The sequence below is a fragment of the Phodopus roborovskii genome, unplaced genomic scaffold (genome assembly GCF_943737965.1).
Source record: "Phodopus roborovskii unplaced genomic scaffold, PHOROB, whole genome shotgun sequence".
Lineage (NCBI taxonomy): Eukaryota > Metazoa > Chordata > Mammalia > Rodentia > Cricetidae > Phodopus > Phodopus roborovskii.
In genome coordinates this window covers 38,905,345-38,928,153 of record NW_026126433.1, presented here as the reverse complement: position 1 = coordinate 38,928,153, position 22,809 = coordinate 38,905,345, and the positions used below count along the sequence as shown (strand labels likewise).

At 43.1% G+C, this 22,809-nt stretch overlaps 1 protein-coding gene across 5 annotated transcripts in view; it reads left to right on the top strand.

Annotated features, from left to right (window-relative positions):
* The window catches only part of Pbx1 (PBX homeobox 1), a 298,829-nt gene that overhangs the window by 258,479 nt on the left and 17,541 nt on the right, over nt 1-22,809 (top strand). For 3 of the 5 annotated variants that reach the window (XM_051186200.1, XM_051186203.1, XM_051186202.1), the window contains one exon: nt 7,482-12,622. The exons of the other annotated variants lie outside the window; for them this stretch is intronic. In XM_051186200.1, coding sequence (XP_051042157.1) covers nt 7,482-7,574 — 93 coding nt within the window. In that variant the 3' untranslated portion in view covers nt 7,575-12,622. Of the gene's footprint in view, nt 1-7,481; nt 12,623-22,809 lie in introns of those variants that run through there. 5 annotated transcript variants of the gene reach the window in all.

The window sequence follows — 22,809 nt, the reverse complement described above, 5'->3', positions numbered from 1 at the left end:
TTCCCATATCCAAAGATAGAAGATAGAAGATAGATATAGGCGTCATCCCTAGAAAGAGAAAAGATAGAGAAACACAGAGGTGAGGCATTTAGGGGCTATGTCTGCACATTGTAGAGCTTTCACCATATTCAAAGTGGTGACCTAGAAACTGTCTGGATTCTAGGGAGGAAGAATCCTACCTTCTCCTTAGTCTTTCTGCACACTGCTGCTTCTTGAGATGGTATGTAGGACCATGGTACAATATCCTTCTCAACTGTTCCTCCTAAAAACAAAGTGCCATCATGAAAATGACAGTCACAGAAAACTGTTTAGAATAAGCTGTCCCCCTGGTGACAACTTAGTAACAAAGGGAAAGGTTGCAGCCTGTATGCAGAATTTATCTAGACACTAGACCCACTTCTGCTTGGTATCTAATTTTTAAAAAATTTACATTACTGTTTTTATATAGTCGGGCTGAATTGTGGAGCTCAGAGACCAGATACTCTGTATCTTCCCTTGATGAAGAATGGATGCTATGATATCCCAACATGTTTGTTCATTTCTTCCTGTGTTTCCTTCCTGTGATGTGCCAGACACTGTGGTAGACTTTTTTTTGAGGCAGAGACATATTACATGGACTTTCTTCTGTGCTTTCTTAAACGCCGGGGGATGGGGGTGTCTTACGAAGGAACAAATGCAGTATTGTGTTGTAGTTGTGGTGTAGGTGGGGCGGCGATCAAGTACTTATAGAGCCTTGAGGAGCCTGGTGGAGAAATGGGCATTGCCAAAGAATGGAGTTGCAAGGGTAATTAATCTCAGTCTTGCATGGAGGTCCTACATAAGTGGATGTCACTGGATGCTTAAGAGCACTATATTCAAGGAGAGAGAAGTGGGGCTGCTCTGTTACTACGGAGCCTGAGATGGTTGAAGTGGTAAAGGAAAGTGTTGGCTTGGGAATAAACACAATCAAAGATGCTATAGACTCGATGAGAACATTGAACCTCATCTTGAAGCCAGTGGAGTCTGTACAGGTTTACCCTGGGTGGTGATATGATCAAAATTACATTTTTTGAGAGACCCTTTGGGGCAACTAGAGATAAGATTGGAGGAGTGCCAGGCTGGGTCCCATTGTAAATTTTCCTGGGAAATTTTAACTAGAGGATGACCCCAAGGGGGCTTTCCAATCACATTTTTACATCCAGAGCCTGTCTTGGTAAGCACTCACAAGGCTATCTTGGGAAAGCACATTAGGAAAATATAGTTCTAGCATGATAGAAAAAATATAAATGGGGTCATGTGTAGTGAGACACACACCTATAATCCCAATGCTTGGGAATCAGAGATGGAGGGGTCACAAGTTTGAGGTGGGAGAAGAGACAAGGAAGAAGCGGCAAAGAAGGAAGGGAGAGAAAGAAGGAAGAAGAGAGATTATAGATCTTGGTGTAGCTCCTATGTGAACTGATGTGTCTGGGATATGTAGGAAGCGTGTGTGTGTACCCCACATGGGTCCAGAGGACAAGAGAGAATGCTTCCACCCTCTTTTTTCCCTGTTGGCTCACCAGCCTGGGTGATTGAGGGCCCAGAGCACGTACACCTCTTCGTCCATGCTGAAGGCATCTCTGGTAATGGCATCTGGCCCGTATGCAGATCTAGCTTAACTTGGTGCTGACATCAGCCAGTTTGTAGCACCTCAGCGTATTTCTGGGTTGCAAATGAGAGTTTCTTAGTGCCAGGCTCGCTTGGGCTGTCACATCAGGTGATGAATTCTCTGCATCAACAGCGTGCTGCTCAGGTAAGTGCAGAGGAAGAGTGGGACGGAAAGAGGATGGGACAGGCTCTGCTCAGCCCAGCAGCCTCTGCTTTCAACTACAGGCACAGCAGCATCCTCCTAAGCCAGGGAGGGGTAGCTGAATTGTTCAAGAAAAGTAGCAGAGAAGAAAGAAATAGGGGCTTTGGTTGCAATTGCCCCAGTCTTGGCTTGGGAGCTCATTCCTCTCTCTTCTGATAGCCGTGCGTGGCCAGTAGGTATGCTTCTAGCACAATCTGTCATGTCAGATTCTGTGGCAGGTTCATCAGAGTGGGCCATAGAGTAGATTCACTTTTGTTTCCATAGGATCCTTTTTGGTCCCATAGTATCTTTCACTTGTGTTTTGAAGATATATATTATTTTTCTCACGATGGGAACCTGCTGAATTTAGTTATAATTTTAGACTCTTTCCCCTCTATGAGGTTCTAGGTTCAACTTCTTTCTGTGACTTTTAGGCATTCTCTGGTGACACTAAAAGTGAGATTGGGTCTTGCTTCTCCAGCACATGGAAACGATTCTTTCAACAGGAATGTTTTCAGATAAAAAAGGACTAAGTCCTCAGGGGTGGCTTCTGAGGTTACTACTAAATGCCCATTATGATGGACAGTGTGCATCAGACAGTGAAGGGGGAAAGTGGAGGTGCAGAGTAAACAGTCTTAGTCCCTGCCTCCCTCTGCACAGCTGCTAATGAGAACATCCTTTCCTTTCACTACGTCCAGATAATAAACACACAAAGGCAGAGCTTTCTGCTTAATATTCACCCACAGCAGTCTGGGAAGAGGGAAAGAATAGCTCCCGAGGGTTAACGTGGCAGTAAGCGAGGTCAGCTGTTTCCCAAGATGGTACAGCCTCTGAAGGTCTTACGTTAAAGCTAGAATGATACCTCCGAAGCAGCCTAGGTGATTTATGGGAAAGACGGCGCAGTCGGGTTTGCTTGCTGCTTCTGAGCTAGCTGTCTCCAGCAGCTACAGCAGCAAGCAGTCCTCTGCGATACAAAGCATCTATAGAGAAGGGCATTCTCCCAGGTCTCCAGACACCACTGCACCAAGGTCTGTCTGACCTGAACCTCCCATGCTACTGTTTCCCAAATATGTCAAGCAGCAGGGGATCATTTGGAAAGGTGACCAGCTACACAGTTGGTTTCAGGCCACAAGGTTTTCCTGGAATATAGGCTTGGGACTAATGTGGGGGAGTCTAACTTGCCCTGGGATGGTAATTGCCAAATCTAAGGGGATCGTGTATATGTGCATGTCCAGTCTTTGGGCTTCTGGATGGAAGAGGACTTGTTTTTGTTGTTGTTATTGTTTTGTTTTGTTTTGTTTTTTTTAACCAAAGCTCAAAGGTTTATTGTATGTATTTATTTGGGGTACAAATTTCATATATTCTTTATTGGTCCACAAAGCATTTTTAAAATGTCTTGCTATCTAGCTGGACTAATCCTGTTCACTATCTCTAAGTTTCCTGTAACCCCCATGACATTTTGTACTGGAAAAAGTGGAATTTTTAAGAAAACCATCTTGTTTCTTTGAGATGCTCCAGCCCAGAGATAATTCAAAGAGAATTTCCGAGCAGTGTAGAATGCCAGCCCTTCCTTTAAAAACACGGCACAGCTAATAGTCTCTCCTGAATGCTTCATCAGGGGCCCCACTTATGACTTTTAATGGAGTTACAGCATGGTTAAGTGAGATAGTGATGGTCATCTCAAACTCCCCTGTGGCAGGTGCCATGCATGATACAGATGCTAATTGATTCCCCAGGATTTCCTACTCTGCCTGACTTATACCAGGGCAATATTAAAGTGGCTTTCCTACACTGCTTGACTTATACCAGGGCAATCTTAAGGTGGATTTCCTGCACTGCCTGATTTATACCAGGGAAATCTTAAGGTGGATATTCTTTTTTTCCCAGCACTTTTCTCTGTCTTGTGGTGTTGCACTTAAATACCTTTTATCACTTTCATCCTTGATTCCTTACTGCTCAGTCAGCACACACAAACACCTGCCCACTCCCCTTTGGGCCCCATGCACACCACAACATGGTTCCATGCCTACCTGTTTGTCTGTTTATCTAGCTGCCTGCCTGCCTGCCTACCTGTCTGTCTGTCTATCCATCCATCCTTCAAAATATCAAATAAACATACACACATGAAATTATTAGGATAGACATATATCAAAGTGCTGACAGTAATTATCCCTGAGTAGTAGATTATGGGTATTAAATATTGCGCTTTTTAAGCTTGTCTATTTTCTAAATATTATTGATAAGCATACCCAGTTTTTTCTTTTTTTTCAAGAAAAAAAGATTCATAGCACCAAAAAAATTTCTTGTGGAAAAAGAAATAAATATAGTCACTGTTCTCAGCCAGCCTCAAATGACACCAGAATATATATGCCCTTAGTCAGGTGGGAAAGCGGAGGCACCATCTCCCCATGACAACCTGTGCTAGGAATCTGAATTAATTCTGTTTCTTATTTGGATTTTACTGCTGAGTCTTTGCCCTGGAACGTGGAAAAACCTCATGCTATGACAGGTTTCTCGTGCCTTCACTGTTCTTGATGGAACACACAAGTGAGAACAGTCCTTCAGCAGTGAGAGGGACCATCTGATGGGTTGGAGGCTGGAGGTTTGAGCTCAGAACAGTTATGCATGGGCCTGAGGTTGGGGAGGCATTTTCTTCTTGACACTGCCTGGAATAAGCTGCTTGCTATCCAGATCTTTTCCTTGTTACGTGTTTGATAAAACCTACTCTGTGCTAAAAGTGACTGGTGGAAGCTGTTTTGAATGAAAAATCTGGCTTTCCTGGGAAAGTTGGAGCATCACTGAGTGTGCCAATGGCAAAGAAAGCCAAATCAAGGAAAGGGGGCAGAGAAAGTTAAGAAGCCTGTGTTCCATCTCAGTCATGGTCCAGGAAACTTTTCTCTTGCATCTTAGCCACTTTGTGACTGAGATGAAACCAGACACCTGTTCATGCAGAATGTGCAGACATTCTCTCTTCTACTTACCATGGTTTTTCCAACATTAGAGGGGTGCTCCCTCTCAAATGTGAATAATAATGTCTGTCAGTCTACTCCAGAGTTTTCAAAGGTAAAGTAAATTGCTTCCAAGAATACAGTGATTGGGACAGGAGACACATTTTAGTGCAGTGACCTCAGCTATCTCAAACACATCAATCATGTACCACGCATTAACTGTCATAGGCAATCATGATTGGACGATCTTGTTTGGTGAAAAGACTGTCCACTCCACAAATCATTCAGAGCAGTCCCTTAGGTTGCAGCTGAATATCTGGTACAAATGGCCTCCAAAGGCCCCCTCAGGCTTACAGTTTCTCATCCAGCTACCACTCTGGTGCATCCCTCAGTGGTGGCCATGATGTTTCACTTGAATCACCTTCTCAAGGTGCATCTCAAAGTTTGCCTCCTCTGCATAGTGAGTTAATTCCCAGTGTCCCAACAAGACATGATATTGCCCTCATGGTAGCACCCACCTTCCTTTGTCGTTTTGATTTTTGTCTTTTTTTTTTTTAATTGAAAAGGTATTTATGCAATATATTTTGATCATGTTTCCCCCTCTCCTAAATTCTTCCCACCTACCTACGCAACCAATAGCATACACTTTCTTTACCTCCCTCTCTTTGAAAAACAAAGACTCTCTTTCACACACACACACACACACACACACACACACACACACACACACACAAAATTAGAAACCAAAATACAAGCAGAAGACCAAAAAAAGAAAGAAAACCCAAATAAAGAAATAATAAGACAAAAAAAAAATCCACAAAAATACCATTGAGTTAGTTTTGTGTTGCTTTCTATTAGGCTTGGAGTCTAACATTAAGTGTGTTTATAATATACCCAGTGAGACTCCATTGCAGAAGATTAATCTTTGCTTTTCAAGAAGGTATCAGTTGCAGGTAGCTTCTTGGTTGGGGCTGGGGAACCATGTCTACTTCATCCTCTCAGTACTCGAACCCCATCTGACTTGAACCTGTACAGGCCCTGCGGGTACTGCCACAGTCTCTTGTTTCATATGTACATCAGTTCTGCTGTATCTGGAGGACACTGCTTCCCTACCAAACACATCTGCCTTTTACAATCTTTCTGCCTTAAGGTAGGGGATGGGGAAGTGATGAAGACATCCCATTTAGGACCGAATGTTTCAAGATCTCTCACTCTCTGCACATTGTCCAAGTTTTGGGTGTATGTGTTTGTTTCTGTCTGCTGCAAGAAGCTTCTCTGATGATGAATGAGCAAGGCATTGATCTATGGAGATAGAAGACTATCATTAAGAGTCATCCTATTGCTATGTTTGTTTAGCAAAACAATAGTAGTTTTTCCCAGGTTCTTGGCCACTCTAACGTGGTCAGGCATGTGTTCCATCTATGGAGTAGGCCTTAAATCCAATGAGAGTGAGAGGTTACTCTCACATTTGTGCCACTATTATATCAACATATCTTGCAGGCATGTCACTAATGTAGGTCACAGTATTTGTAGCTGGATGACGTTTCTCCTCTGGAAACATACAGAGTACCTTTTAGTACCATGAAAACTGGTCAGTGGGAGTGAAGCCTCTAGTTAATCACCAGCTCAATTTCTCCATGTCTGATAAGATAAACAAGGGATGTCTTCACCTATACAGCCTTCTCATCAGTTTGTGGAGAGCAACCAATATCCTTGGCAACAGCCTGAGATGTTTGGGGTTTCCATAGGGCCCTTTTGACCAGTGACTTAAGTAGATGTAATTCATTCCTGACACTGGAGGTTTTCTTGGTGGCGTAAGGTGTCCAGTTGGGCCATTGTCTCTCTCATTACTTGATGGCTCCGTTTACATTTCTTTCGTATATGTATGTATTTTAGGAAGCTTCTTTAGTTTCAGGTTTCCATATGGTCCCTCAAATGGCCCATAATGTTATTTACCCCTCCCCATAGCCCTTCCTTTTCCCCTCTCTTTCACCCTTCTCCTCCCACTCCAGTCTTCCCTATCTCTCTTCTTAACGATTTGTTCTGCTAGGTACATTAATTCCCAGTGCTCCAGTGAGATACAATATTGCTGTTATGGAAGCCCTCACCTTCTTAACAACAGGCCCCACTGTTGATTAGGCTCTGTCTTGAATTGTAGGTCATTCATGGTCTTGTCTTAGCTCCATTGTACATAACCTATACTCACTCATCATTATATCCCAAAGAGATTCTAGACTCAGGCATAGAACAGGACCTGCCATCCTGTAAACACTCAGGACACACAGAGCTAGAAAGAACTTCAGACAGCATCTACACCAACCTTCTTATTCCTCAGAGGGGGAAAAAAACCAGCCATGTTTAGGAACTTTACCCTCATCAATGGCTAGTTGTTGCCTAGATTAAAATCAAAACTGAGCTTTCAGGTCTCGTGACTAGAAGACAGCTGTCACTCCATAGATGGCTGGAACTGAATTTCAGAATCTTGGAGAAATAGGAACACGTCACACAAGCGGGAGGTGTCAGCATTGGATCCAAAGGCTCACTGGTTGGATGAACTTACCTGAGGGTGGAGGGAATATTATCATCCACAGCCCCATGTACCCATTCTATGGGTGTCCCCATGTGCCAGGTGCCAGTTCCTTCCACAAGTTGCCTCATTGTCATTGTCTGCTCAAAAAGGCCACCTGATCACAGAGGACTGACTTCTCTCCCTTTTTCCCTTCTAGGCTAATGGAGGTTGGCAGGATGCTACTACCCCTTCATCAGTGACCTCCCCTACAGAAGGCCCTGGCAGTGTTCACTCTGACACCTCCAACTGATCTCCCAGCAATCGCATCCCGGCTGACCCTGTGCCGCAGTTGGGGCAGGGGCAGGAGGGAGGGTTTCTCTCCCAACGCTGAAGCGGTCAGACTGGAGGTCGAAGCAATCAGCAAACACAATAAGAGTCTCCTTCTCTTCTCTTCTTTGGGATGCTATTTCAGCCAATCTGGACACTTCTTTATACTCTCTTCCCTTTTTTTCTGGGTAGAAGCCACCCTCCCCTGCCTCCAGCTCTCAGACTGCTTTCTGTCATCTTCCCTGGCCCTATTCTCTGTTCTACTCACTGGGTTCCTGCCCTCTATTATATCACTGAAGGATATTTTCAACAATTAGAGGAATTTAAAAAGGAAAAAAACAGATTACAAAGAAAACAATAAAACGTATTTGTATGTTTTCATGCTGGTGGTTTGAGGAGCCAAATTTACCTCACTCAGAGCCCTCATCCCTATGTTGACAGGCAACCCTTCTGTCTCTCTTGTTACTCTCACTACCTCTTAGCAGGAATACACCACACTACCCTACTCATTCCAGGCCACCCTGTCTCTGTTTATCCTTTCTTTCTGGGAACAATCTGATTTCTTCCTCTTCTTTCTGGTCCCAGGTATTTGTTGGGGACAGCCACAGCTGAACTCCTAAAGGTGCCACATGTCCCAATGTCACTCTATCAGGTTGAGCCCCAGGAGGGGAGGGCACAAGGAACAGCAAGGACAGGATTCCTACCAGCTTTCTCATCCTTTTAGAAACAGCTCTTGGTCTCAGAGGTCTGCAGAGACCATTCAACACTTAGGCAGCAATGTTCAGGACCTTATGCAAGTGGGGTCTTGAGTGTGGTATCCTGTTGGGCACATCTGTAAAGAGTGATGGTGTCTCATCCTGTAAGGCTTCACTGTTCCTTCTTAGACATACACACATACATAACACACAAGTGGACAAATGCTCAACCTGATACCTTTGCTTGGTTGGATGCTACTATCCTTCCATCAATGACCTCCCCTATGGAGGGCCCCAGCAGTGTTCACTCGGACACCTCCCATTGATCTCCCAGCAATCTCATCTTGTGCAAATGCATACATTAGCAATCATAGTACTCTAGCTGGTGAGCCTGAGAGAGAAGCAATATGTGCCTGGGTCTTCTAGGACCCACCAGCATGCATTTACCACCGTGCCATGCACAGGGCATTATTGGCATACAGGCCAGGTTTCAAGTATAAACAGCTTTCATTCCCACCACCTCTGGAGCTCTCAGGGAGCCATATACAGGACTTCCAATGTCTATGATGGATTTGGCTGCTCTTTCTGTGTTTTTATTATATTATCTTTTCAAAACATTATAGTACACTGTGGTCTTGATCCTGGCTTCTTCCTCTGGAGGAGAGAGTGGTCTAGTATGTGGTTCAGATGAACTTTTAGTAACTAATTTGGTGGCATCAGAACCATAGAGTAAGAGTGATAGGCTTTGTCATTTTTGTTGTTGTTGCTGCTGTTAAAATAATCACATTGATCTGTATACCATGTGATTGAAAGGAAATAACATTTACTAGAAAGGTTGTCTTCTTGCTTTTGACATGAGTTTAAATTCCCCAGTCATCTCTGCCAGCCATAAAGATGCTAGCTTTGCCAGTAAATTAAGTGGTATGTGGTAAGTGGATAGCTTTGGGGCCTCATGCCCTTCATCTGCAAAATGGGAATTGTTATGCTTGGCTCCCCAAGAGGCTTATAAGAAATCCAAGAAACTGGCTAGGTTTATATTTAATCTCTAGGTCTCATGGTCAAGAAGAGTGATGCCCTTGTGATGAACTGTTTCATGCTAGGTCAGAACCATACATGGTTTTCTTGTTCTAACTTCTGCTTGTCATCTTGATGTCATTACCATAATGACAAAGCATTGTTTTAGAGGCTTTCTGCTCTGATTTGGTTTTGGTCTATTAGTCTTAGGATAGAAAAGAGATTTGAAACCAAAAGAGTAGAACTTGGTTTTATTAGTTTCTACTTGAATCCAGTATGTATCCTTGCAAGTCCTTGTTCCTATCACAACTCTTCTCTTTCAAGAAGTACAGCGGCTTGAGGGCTAAGACACCACCCAATAAAATCACTCAATTCCACATGGCCCTGCAATGATATGTAGGAACATCCTTCATGTGTATTGGGAGGAGTAGGGCATGTATCCTGGGAAATGGGGAGGGGAGCATGAGTATTTTAAGATAATGCAGAAAGCAATTATTTGGCAAGTGAAATTTTGTCTAACTGATCCAGGTCACTAGAAAGATGGTCAACTAACATGTGCTATGCTCAGAACGGGGTGTGTAGAAGGGACATCATCACAAGTCTACATAGTGAGGAGAACCAGTGATCTTTGTCTTTGTGGCAGGAATATATTGAAATGACTCATACAAACATGGTTAGATCACATCATTTAATATAGAGCAAATTATAAGAGTTACTGAAGAGTTCTCTTGGAAGCAAGAATGTCTCCAGATCTGGACCTGAACACATGAAGGGAATGAGTAGAACATGGGAAAGCATGGATGCCTTCACACAGACAGCTTCTCTTCAGGCAGGAGTAGCCCCAACCAGCACTTCACTCGGCCTCCTTTAGGTCTAACACTTAGCCCATAGCCTGTTCTCCTTGTCCACTATCACCTCCAACATGGCAGCCCCCAGATCTCTGTTGTCAAGCAAGGCTAGAGAAAACTGGCAGCCTCCAGATAGGAGTGGGAAGGGTGTGCCCCTAGAATCTCAGCTCAATCTCTAAAAAACCATACCCCCAAGATTCCTTCATATTCTAAGTACAAATGGGAATGCTCCATTTTCCACAACAGCAGTTTTCTCCTGAGAAATGGTCATAGACCTTGGATTTGTCACCGTGTGTTACATTTTACTGCCTTTTCCTCTTCTTCCCACTGGAGTCCTTCCTGGGCCACAGGTTAGCCTACTGGCACCTTCCTTCCACTTCTTTCCCTATGGTAGTGGTACTGTATTATTATTAATTTTTTGGTTGCCTTTTCCCACACCTATCTTCACCTCTTTCCTTCTATCTTTATTTTTCTGCCCAGAAAAACCTGACTTCGATACCAAAAAAAGATAAAACTACAGAAACTCAAATTTAAAAAAAAACTTAGGAAAAAAGCAAAAAAAAAAAAAAAAAAAACAATTCTTTCAGCTTTATTAACATTTTCCATCGTTTCTTGCGACTTGTGTCTTGTTCTTTGTAGTATTGATGATGAACATTTGATAATGAATGTTCTTGTATATTCAGATAAAGGAAAAAAAACCAAAAAAGCGGTCTGAATTTAATAGTGTTTATAATAAAAATTTTAAAAATGACCCTCATAGCACGCAAAACAGGAAGGGGAAGCTTCCCTTCTTTCTGTGACGAGATACATCATTCCTGCATTAGTTTTTAACACCAAACTACCTATGTTCCTCATTTCCCCTGCCGTTTTTCCTTTTATTTTCTTGCATTTGTGAATTAGTTCAAGAATGCTAGAAAAGTGTCAAGTTGTGTACATCCATTTCTTTCACAATGTTTAAAAGTGACCGTAATTCATTTTGTAAGCTAAAAAAAAATAGGAAAAAAAGAAAAAAAAAAATAAGGTTGGAATAGTGAACATAATAGGTACAACCTAACCCTTATGTTTATTAATTTTGAGACCCAGAAATAAATTCTTTTCCTTTCTTTATTCCTGCTCTTAAAAATACAAAAAAAAAAAGTTTTATTTTGTGTTATTTTGGTTTTGTTTATTTTGAGGGGGTGCTTTTTTTCACTGTCAGGGTTGTGGGTCTTGCCGGTTTTATTCTTTAGTATGTATACAAGGTGATGTGAAAAGGGGTCCCTGGTAGATGAGGCTCCTTCCTTGTTCTGCTTTGCTTCAGTCAATGTCAAAAGCAGTGGTAAAGCCCATGACCACATGTCCTTGCTTTCTTGCATGCCCAGGATGTGTGGCACTCCTGTAACCCCCAAGATAATGAAGCAAGGACTTGCTTCCTTAAAAACTAACAGAGCCTGTCCTGGGGATTTCTTAGACTAGAAGGAAAGACTTTTACCTTCAGTGATTCTGAATGTCTTTCTTTCTCCCTAATTAATGCCAACAGTCCATGAAAATGCTTCCAACAAGAGAATTTTTCTCCTGGCAGAACTCCATAGGAGGTACTGCCTTGGTAGGTACCACTACCAAGTAGAATAGATCCAGGAAGCAAGCCCCCAGGCACATCCCCTTGGGATCCAGAGTCCCCAGGTCTGGATGGAGAGTTGTGAGATGAGCCAGAGCCAAAGCTGCAGATTAAGCTGGTTTCTGATTCACTGATGGTGCACTTGTAACTAACCTCCAGTTAGGTTAATTGTTTAAATTGCAAAGCAGGATTCATCAGAAATTTGGTATTAGTTATAGGGCAAAAGAAAGCCACATTGTTGGGCAGATGTTCAGTTCTGAACGTCATTCATTCAAACATTCAGGTGATCAGGAAGCAGACAGAATTCCGGGCATATACATGAAGGGGAACAAAACAAAACAAAACAAAACAAACAAACAAAAAATCAAGCCACTCATAGTTGTGGAACTATGCTGTGGGAAGCATGTCCACCCGGAGGCAGCTCTTGCTTCTGTCGTGAGAAATGAAAGGCAATCTTTTCACATCACCTTCGTGGTTTCCAGCCTAGCTCAAAGCTTTCTGGAAACATATTTTTTGTAAACTTTTTTTTTCCTTTTGTTAAAATAAATAAAACATTGAATGTTTCCCCCTCTTTCTATTACGTCTTCCCACTGGGAGGTTCATTCTGAAGTGTTTTCCTTTGGTTGTTGGTTTTTATGCCCCCCCCCCCATTTCTCTCTTTATTATTGAGAGTATAGACCTGCAAAGTTCTACTCTGGTTTGGTTTTGAAAGCTTAAGCTTTTCTGCTTCTGCGAGAGCACAGGCTTCTGTCCCCTTTGATTCAAGCTGAACTTTTGTGTTCTCTAATGATACTAACACGATGTAGGTTTTACAGTCTCCTAATTTGTACTGGTAATGCAGATTCCAAATAAATAGTTTCTTTTGTTGCAAAATATATATACATACACTTGTATTTTGTGTAGATTTCTTCTTCCGTGCTGGCAACTTCACCTCCCTACATGGGCCTGGGTTGCTGTGGCTTATGTTTTAAATCATTGCCCTAATCAGTGATTTATAGTCTAGGCCACCAGCTTCACAAAGGGAAGGAGGGAGGGAGAAAGGAAGGGAGGAAATGGGGGTGGGGAGGGAGGGAGGAACGGATGGAGGGAGGGACAGAGGGAGAGGGGGGAAGGAGGAAGACAAGAAAATCAACTCTATGAAAGGACAGAGTAACTCATCTGTTTTCTAAGGCATGACTATTTGCCCAATGGGTTATCTTTTCTTTCACTGAAAAGTTCTGGTCATGAGGGGAATTGTAATTCCCAAGAGATGTTTCAAGGGAAAGAATCTAGGTTATAAATAATACTTTTGGACCCTCCAAAGTATTGTAGATGTCACTTCAGCAAATCTGCTCACCTGCAGTTGCTTATGTCTGTCGTCCCATTGAAGCATTCAGCCTGATAGTTCGTCTATATCCACTGGGACCCTGGCCGGGGTTACCATCTGCCAGTCAGTATTTGCAGTGTTTTAAAATCCACACTGCAAGTCCATATCCCCCACCTTCAACATCCTGTTTCTGTCTTTGGGGTGCAGAAGATCTAATTACCCAGCTCTTGACTGACACTTTGTCCCTCCAAAAATGTGGTTCTAAACAAACATTACTTTCCCGTTTTCCTTCTTTATGTCTCCAAGGAGGACGGTTTAACGTTGAGGTATTAACCACATACTCACCCCTATCCCAAACACAATTCCAATCAACAGAGCCTAGAGCAACAGAGAAGTAGTTGAAATTAAGTTCTTGGGGTTTTTTGTTTGTTTGTTTGTTTGTTTGTTTTGTTTTTTGGTTTTTTTTTTTTTTGCTTTGTTTTGCTTTTTTTCATTTGAAAAAGCTAAGTGTCAATGACCGTAGAAGAATAAAGCTAGGCATAAATGATTTTGGAAACTTTACCAGAAGCCAAATCAAGTCTCAGGTGCTCCCAATTTAAGCATAGAAACGCATTGTCATGTGAAAGGCACACTCAGATTAAGTTCATTTTCCAATTATGTGTATGGGCCTAATCCATTCATATAGCACATTCATTAGAATTCACTGAAGTCATATATAAAACTGCTGGAAAGAATAAACCAAAGATGTGTGATGCCTAAAATACAAATCAAATATATTTCCTGCTATGTAATAACTTAGAGACATTTTCCAGAGTACCTCCTCCCACTATGGTGTTCTAGGGATCCAGCTCCTTCATGGTTCGTCATCCACATGTGTGTCATCCAGCAGGTGGAGAGGACGTAAAGAAGGCTTACCCAGGATTCTTGAAAACCTTGACAGAGAGTTGCATTTATATTTCTAAGTGTAAGGTCTAAGGGTAATACCGGAAGTCTGGAAAACTATTAGCTAGCTAGGCAGCCACTTCCTGGCAGTAACTCCACATGATAACTTTTTGAATGGCTGGCCAAGAGTGGAAATAAAAGACAAGCCCATTTGTCCATGTCAAAGTGGACACACTCCAAGTGAAAATATTGCTAGCTGTTATCCAAGACATAGACGCATTATACCTCAGTGGGAAAAGGGTAAACCCAGATCAAGAGGTGTCCAACTCAATATTGCCCTCTGGAGGGAGAAGAAACAGAAGTACCTTATCTAAGGAAATGTGAGGAGGGAGAAGAGGAAAACAATGCAAACAAACCTATTCTGCAGCATCTTCCAATTTGTTTATAAACTTTGGCCTTACTACCAGACCTGTGGTCACTAGGAGGAGGGAGCTAATGGGAATGACAACAGCCTTGTCTCCACCTTCAGGAATTCAGGCCGCTGTGTTCGTAGAGATGCCTCAAAGAATCATGACTGATGACCAGCAGTCATCTAAGAGAATGTAGACTGTGCCCTAATTCACCCATGCTGTAAAGAAATAGCCTCCATTCTATAGTTTGTAAACAATGAAACCCTATTGCTCATTGTTCTGAGGGCTTGGAAGTCTTGTGCTTATAGATAGCACCTCTGTCTAGGATCCCCCAGGCCTCTTTATAAAAGCAATGGTATCATTTTAGATGCTCTTTCCTCCCGACTAAACCACACCTCAAAGACCTTGCCTCATATGAAAGCCTAGAGTATAGGGTAGACATCACTTAGGTCATAGCAGAGCTAAATTGCAGGATCAGATCTGCTCACTCATAATCCATACATGCCTACACAGCCTTGTAAATGTCTTCTACCAATTTCCACTTCTCTGTTATTCTGGCACAGAAACTAATGTATGGAAATCAAGATGAAAGTGCAGCAGGGGCCATTGGACCTAGCGTTGTAGCCTGGGGCTCCCACTTCAGGGACACTACCTGATCTCCAGCTGGGATGGGAGGTGAAGGGAGAGAAGTCAGAAAGGACTGGGACAGCAGTACTGCCCAGGACCACATGCTTTGGAGAACCACTGTCTTTGTCTTCCTGGGACCCAGGCAAGGCCTAATTCAGATGGCTTTGGGTAGACCAGGTAGATCAATCATTAGTGTTTGGATTTCACTGTGCCCTAAGCCAAAGTCACTCCCCCACCACTTACTCTCCAGTCAAATTTCTAATGTAGCTCAGCAGTTATCAACATGCATTTCTTTATAACATAAAAGGCCCCAGGCGCTGGTATGTATTCAAATATGAATCTTTTATTAATAAGTACCCAGAGAGAAATTAAAGTTCAAAATAAAATCTTCCTTCTCTTATAAATTAAAATCCAAAAGGATGTAAATCTACAGCTCATCCTCTATGATTTCCTACTGTGTTCATTATGCATAAGTTCACTTTTACTCCACTGCCACAAATGGGGCTATGGCCTTCCTTTTAATGAGGCAGTCGAGGCCTTGCCTACTAGAATACGACAGCTGGCCTGGTCCCTCCAAAGTTCAGTTCATCTAACATTGAATCTCTCTAGTATTCCACTTTTTTTCCCCCTAGAAATCAACTTCCAAACCATATGAATTGTATCCTTTGACCAGCTTTATGATAAAAGCTGTGAAAACGCCAATAGAATCCAAGGTCCAATTGGGAAATGAAGTAGCCAGGACCCAGAGTAGAGTGTCATGTGACTATTGGTGATGGAGGACCTCAGCAGAGCTTTGATAATTTGGTGAGAAGGCAAGGGAACTAGGGAGTACACAGAAATGTAAGAGTAAAAGTATTTAGTCTTGCAGCACCAGCTGTTTGGTATCAAGTGTCATGTTGAGAAAAGGCCACCTACAAGTGGTTACTCTTTTGCTCCCCTTCCCATATTCTTGGGGAAACCACCCAACCTATGCATTCTGCCTCACCTCTCTGAGAACGGCCTTTGAAATATTCACGCCTTTGTGAAAAATTCAGAAATGGTAAAGTGGGCCCCCTCTAGTCCACAGGCTGACTTAAGGCTTTCCTTCCTCCTCAGGCATTCATACGCACATAGAAAATCTCATCCAAATTTCCATTTCCTGTTAAGGCCTGCACCCCCAGTGTCAGCTCCCTATCCTTTGATATTTCTGCTTCTTCCCTTTCTGACGGAAGTCCAGATTAGGACTCCCTTCTGCTATTCCCCCTGGCTCAGCTCGAATTAGCTGCCAGTTGCTGAGCCCCAGTTCTGCAGACACTGCAAGGCAGTGGGATGTATCCTTCACACAAATTCTGGCTGCCTTCATTCTCTAGTTCCTTCTCTTCTGTCTCTTGTGTAGACATCATTCCCTTTGTCTTGGGCTTAGACATTTGTTTCCCTATCATATTTTCCTAACTTTTGTTTTATTCCCCCTACCCAAATTCCATCCTATCCCAAGCTTCCATTGTATCAGTTGACTATTTGTTTAGCTTTAATTCCTCAATGCTGTCAGAAACACTCCCAGACTCAGCTACCTATATCCCGTCAGGGTCCCTCCAAAGGGCCCATCTCTTGGCTTACACCTTTAGAACACATGGCTCTTCATTTTATCCTCACACAGAAACAGTGAGAGTAGAATTCACTAGTAACCTCAAGAGTTTCACTCTGCTTTTCCTCAGTTACCCCTCTCAAATGTGCCCACATTCTCTGCTAACACCCGGGGCTCCTTTCTGAGTCACTCATGAGAACATCTCCAGTTACACACCCCACCAACTTCCTATCTGCTGCCTTGGTGCACTCTGGATTCCTTCCTGTGTGGTCTACATGGCATTTGTTCACTGAGTGCCTAACAGCCACATCGTACTGACTTCAGTGACGCCTCCCCTGCTGTCACCTGGATCTTTCCTGACATGACCTCTAAAACCAGATGAGAGCTTTTCCATGCCAACAATTACTCCAGCATCAGCAACTGCATCCTAAAACCCATACCAAAATTGACACTAGATATTTGGAGTAGGGTTAGGACTCAACAGGGCTCAAACCCAAAGACTATCCCCATATTAGGTTGTGTGTGCAACTGTCAAGTCTGACTAGGAAGTGTAAGAGCTTGCAATCTCCTCTTTAAGTAGCTACCTGGAACTCAGGTAGCTACTCCACTTATGCATTCTCAATGGTTATAAAGGGTATAAATGAACAACCAGATGAGGCGGTACATCAGGTAAATGGAAGAGACCTCAGAGCACAAGATTCTGTCCCCAAAGAGTCAGTGTGCACCTCCCCTCTCAATGGATGTGTTCACCATATCAGTCCCAATTATTTCAGTATTTTGGAGATTTCCTTACATAGAAGTGAGGGACTAAATCATAGACCACTGGTGCTTAACACAGAGCTTGAAGGAACACGTCTGAAAGTTCCAAGCTTCTAGTCAGCTTTGGTCTTTTCTGATCAGCTCCATTCTGAAGCTTCCTAGTAGGCTGTTGACAGTCTCATCCTTAGAACAAAGCATTATCCTGTCACTCATCACTCAGGAAATCTCAAGAAATCAGTTGCCCTAATGGAAGGCCAGATAGAGGTGGAGCATCTCTTACCCGAAGATCAGGAATCCAGTGGACTTCAAGATATGGAAATTGTGAGCACCAATATGATATCACAGTGCAAATCTCTACAGCTGTCCTCATATAATTGTTAGAGCTAAAAATATACAGAATTATTTATAGATTGTGAGTATATGGGTAATCTGATATGTAAATGAATTATATGTGTAGAGTTTTGTCTCCTTCCCAACGTATCTCATTATATCTAAAAAAAAAAAAAAAGTATTTCAAAATCTGAAAGAAAAAAAAAAAAAAAACACGAAGCACAGAAACTGCTGACCCTGAGCATATCAGACAAGGGCTACTCAACTTATGTGTGTTTCCCATTTTATCACTAGGGTATATGGTCTTTGATGGATTGGATACTCTCTCTCTCTCTCTCTCTCTCTCTCTCTCTCTCTCTCTCTCTCTCTCTCTCTCTCTCTCTCTCTCTCCAGTTCCTTCGCAATGAGATATTGTTTAAACCAGTAGCTTCCTCATCAGGCTCCTGGAAGGATTAAATGAGTTAATATATGAAAAGCACTCAGAGCAATACCTATCAAACAGTAAAAGTGAAAAATGTGTGCCTTATTAGTGTCATTCCTCCAATATATTTTGCTGGCACATTGTCATCCTTGAACTATTACCAATTAGGATAGCCTCCTCATTCTGGCTTCCATTGTAAAGAAATATTAGCTAGGATTATTGCCTCTCCCTCTTCCCTTCCTCCCCATGCTCCTCCTGTTTCTCCTCCCCTTCCTCCTCTGCCCTCCTCTTTCTCCTTCTGTCTCTCTTTTCAGTCCTAGCTGGACAGCTAGGATATCTCCAACCGGTCATCTCTCTTCTCAGGGTATCTTTTGCCTCATTTGCCCTTGACTTCCTCACAGCTTCAACTCTGATCACAAAATTACAAATTTTAAAAAATTGCTGATTTTCATTTCCTCTTGAAAAAATCTAGGTAAGCCTGATTCTTAGGTACAGAGCTGACGAAGTGTGTGCCAAAATGCCCTTGGTCATGGTGTCTTGCTACAGCAACAGTAAAGTAACTAAGATTGGAGCTTTGGTCAGAAAATTAATGGTGGGTGCAGGGCAGATCTAAGATGAGCATTGACTCTTTCTGGGGAGATGAGCCTTGGGGAAGTAGGAACAGAACAGTGATGGTATGGTGTGACTTCAATTTAAGATTATTGCACTGGCAACTGTTGTGAACAGGCCACAGGTGAGCAAGTTTGGAAATCAAGAGCCACAGAGGAGTTCATGACAGTATTTGTGGCCAAAGGTGATGGTGCTGTGACCCCAGAGAGATCCTGATATGATAGATTGTACCTTGCAGGGCGTTGGGAAGATTACTCAGCTGTTCATGGGTGTGCTGTATGAGCTGGATCCCAGAAGCTACATAAAAAGAGCCACAGTGGGAAATAATCCCTGTGATAGGGAAGTGAGGAAAAGTGGACCCCTGGCATTTACTGGCCATCCTACTAAACGGGATTGATGAGACTCAGGCCAATGAAAGTCTGTTTCAAATAATGAGGTAGGCAGTTCCTGAGAAATAATGCCCAAGGTTGATCTGTGTCTTCATACATGTACACACGCGTGCGTGCGCGCACACACACACACACACACACACACACACACACACACACACACAGCACTTTGCTTTGATGAGGAAAAAAAAATGTACAAATATCTTCAGCACCGAAGGAGGCTCTCCTTGTGTGACCTTTTCCATGAATTTCACTGCTCAGTACAGATGAACCCCACAGTATTTTGCTTATCCAGTAATGCTCAGAGTTTTTGCTGGAATTATTTACTCTCTGCTTCTCGTGTGAATTGAGAAACACTCATTTGAGCCCATTTTATTTATCCTCAGTGAAAATGAAAAAGTAGATAAGGTTTTATCCCAATCACAACTTCGAAAGTGATGGGACTGAACAAGGACTCCCACATTTACCACAGAGTTTGTTTCAAGCCTGTCAAATGAATAAATCAACAAAGAAAGGTAGCAGAAGCCAAACCACCATGGGCTGGAGCTGCAGTGTTCCTATTAGCAATGCTGTTTCAAGTATAGTGTCAAGGTTAGTGTGCAGCTTCTACAAATTCCCTATAAGTCCCCAACACTGGACTCAGGCAGCACCATAGTTCAAAGATAACCCAATGCTGAGAGGTAAGGACCATGTCAAAGCATGAAAGGGGATTCATGGAATATTCCAGAAAACTGGCAGTTCAGGATTATCATAGGTTGCCATGGGCATATTCTTTTTTTTTTTTTTTTTTTTTTTTTTTTTTTTTTTTTCCTGCAGTCATGGTTGTTGAAGTAAAGCTATCTCCCTGGTGTCTCTGGGTGACATTTGTTACTTAGCTTCCCTGTCCTTAAATAGAACTCTCTTTTTTGCTGGATTGTTCCTCTTTTGCTAATGTTCTGCCTCCCCCAAGTCCCAGGAAGAGCACTTGACATTTGTTACTGGTACAAGAGCATCATTTGCTGAATGTGAATAGAAAACAAAGTTTCCCCAAAGGGCAGAAATGAATGATGACCTCAAAGCTCGCTCCTCACCCTTCTCTTCCTTCCAGTACAGCAGCAAACCACAGCTATGCTGGGTCCTAGAGGAAAGCTACCCCATCCCTCTCTTTGCTCTAGCTCTGTGGAGATCTGTGTCTGTCGTTACCATGTGTATCTCAATGGGCAAAGGTGATGGGTCTTGGAATGACAAGTAAGATGAGGGAAGCTTCATAGATGCCTCTTCTTTGGAAATGAGAAGACTCTTGTAGAGATGCAACACTCCACTAACTACCAAACTTCCTGATGCCTCAGCTGAGATGTGTGTTTGGAGTGCGGAGATGACAAGTGAGGAAGGCTGAGTCTGGGAAAACAGCTCTGTTGGTACAGTGCTTGCCACACAAGCATTGAGGCCTGAGTTTGAACTCCAGAAGCCATATAAAAAGCAAGGCGCACATTTGTAATCCTAGTAATTGGAATTGGAGACTGAAAGATTCCCTGGGACTTACTCATCCAGCCTAGTTCCAGGCCAGGAAGGGACCTTGTCTCAAATTACAAGATAGAGGACAGCCTGAGGAATAACACAGGAAGTTGACCTGGGTCCTCTATGTAGGCCTATGTAGGTACACCCACACACTCATGTCCACATACAGACACATACATGCATACACACACACACACACATACACACACCTAGTCCTTCCTGTTAGGATGCTCACCGTCTGGTGAAAGTGCCTATATAACATCTACCTGTTATTTGTAGGATAGGTAAGAGAGATACGGTCCCATGAGCACCCCTAATAAAGAACATCTATAATGAATGAATTAGTCAATAGGGTCAGCAATGTCTTCTTAAGTAACTGCTTCAGAAGCTCAAGCTGTCAAATTAGCTAAATATGTAATAATGGGAACAAAGAAAATGCTAAGCTGAGGGACCACTGGAGGCACTCATTATGCTGAAAGAGAGAAACTGGGAGTAGAACCAGCAGGCCAGGAAGGTCAAAAGACAGTCTTCATAGAAGTCAAGGGCCAGAGCCAAAGGCAGGCCCTCATGTCATTTCCTACCCTTTCTTCACTGGTGGGAGTACCTACCCACAGAACAGCTGACCCGTCACACCTACAGGCTTCCACCCTGTCCTGTCACCACTCCCTGAGAGTGCTTGCCTACAATACAGATGGCTTGTCACAACTGCATGTTATGCAACTATGAACAAGGATCAGAAGTGTTTTAAAATGACTTATACATTGGAAAGATTCAGACTTTTGGGGCATTATTTCCTAAAATCCTAGTAACAACAATACTGGGGCTGGAGAGAGACGGCTCTAAGGCTAACATTGAGTACTGCTCTTCCAGAAGAGATGAGTTCCCAACATCCACGTCAGGCGGTTCAGTTGCCTATAATTACAGCTCCAGGAGATCCGATGCCTCCACAGACATCTGCATGCATGTGCAGAACCCCCACCCCCACCCCCCCCACCCCCCCCCACACACACACTTTAAAATAATGCAAAATGGCCATCATTTAAGCAGCTTTTACATTGCAGTAAATAGTGTAAGTTATACAGAAATGATTAAAACTCTAGTAAGATGTATGCAAGTTAAGTGAGAATACTATACCTTTAAAAAATGAATATATATATATAGATAGATAGATAGATAGATAGATAGATATAATTTTGGTTTCAAGTCTGTCAAATGATTAAATCAACAAAGAAAGGTAGTAGAAGCCAAACCACCATGGGCTGGATTTTGGTATCTGCTTGGGTCCGAAAACCAATTCCTGTTAGATACCATCAGGCTGTGACTCCTTGAGTCACACGGATTCTGCCCCATACCTCTCATTCACTCATTTGCTTTCTGAGTAGTGTGACGTTGTACCTGAAATGAAGGCTAGCAAAAGAATTTCACCCTTTCACTACCTCAGAAAGGAGGCTAGTCTGTTAACAATACAGAAATAGGAAATTGAGCCTCCGTTTCGGTGACTGGCAGGGTAACCTTGGGTGCATTTGCCATGGGGAGGAGTGACTTGATCCTGGTGAGCAACAGAGGGGTGGGGGGGGGAGAACTCAGAAAAGGAAGGGAGTGAGGGCCTCTGCTGTTGGATGGGTCAGTTTAGAACCTGTTGTTTCCCTTGGTTAGCACCAGGATCTGCATGTTTCCCAAGCCCTCAGCTCCTGGCCCCTAGCCCTTCAGCCTCCAGTGGCAGTCAGTGTAAATCTTTCCCAGAGAGTTGTTTCCCCTTGTGGTCATACAGTAACAGCCTACTAAAGCTGCCGATGGGGTGAGTTACGAGCCGGTCCCTGGAGCCCCAGCCTCTCTTGCCCACAGAATGAATTGTGGAGCTCCCGGGCTGCTGGGCTTTTTATTTATTTATTTGTTTGCTTTAGCATATTTTAATCTGGTCATTAAATTGCAATCTGCCACCCATCCCCAACTCGAGCTGTCTTCAGATGGAACAGATTTTTCACAGGTAATGACACCTATAAACTTCGAGGATGGCAGGCACCAGAGCAAGCTGGAAGTGGGGGAAATGAGAGCTTATGGAGACCCATGCCACCTGGCTGAACTTTGGCTCTCCTCTTCCTGCCCTAGTTCATTCCCAACTTTTATAGCACGGCTAGAATGGCCAGTGGTTCCTGAACAGCACCCGTGGCCAGGCAGAGCCTGGAAACCTGTGGAGGGATGCAGAGGTGAGCCTCCACACCTTGTCCCTGCATGCGTGAGATCACACTGCTCCACATTGTCAGACAGTA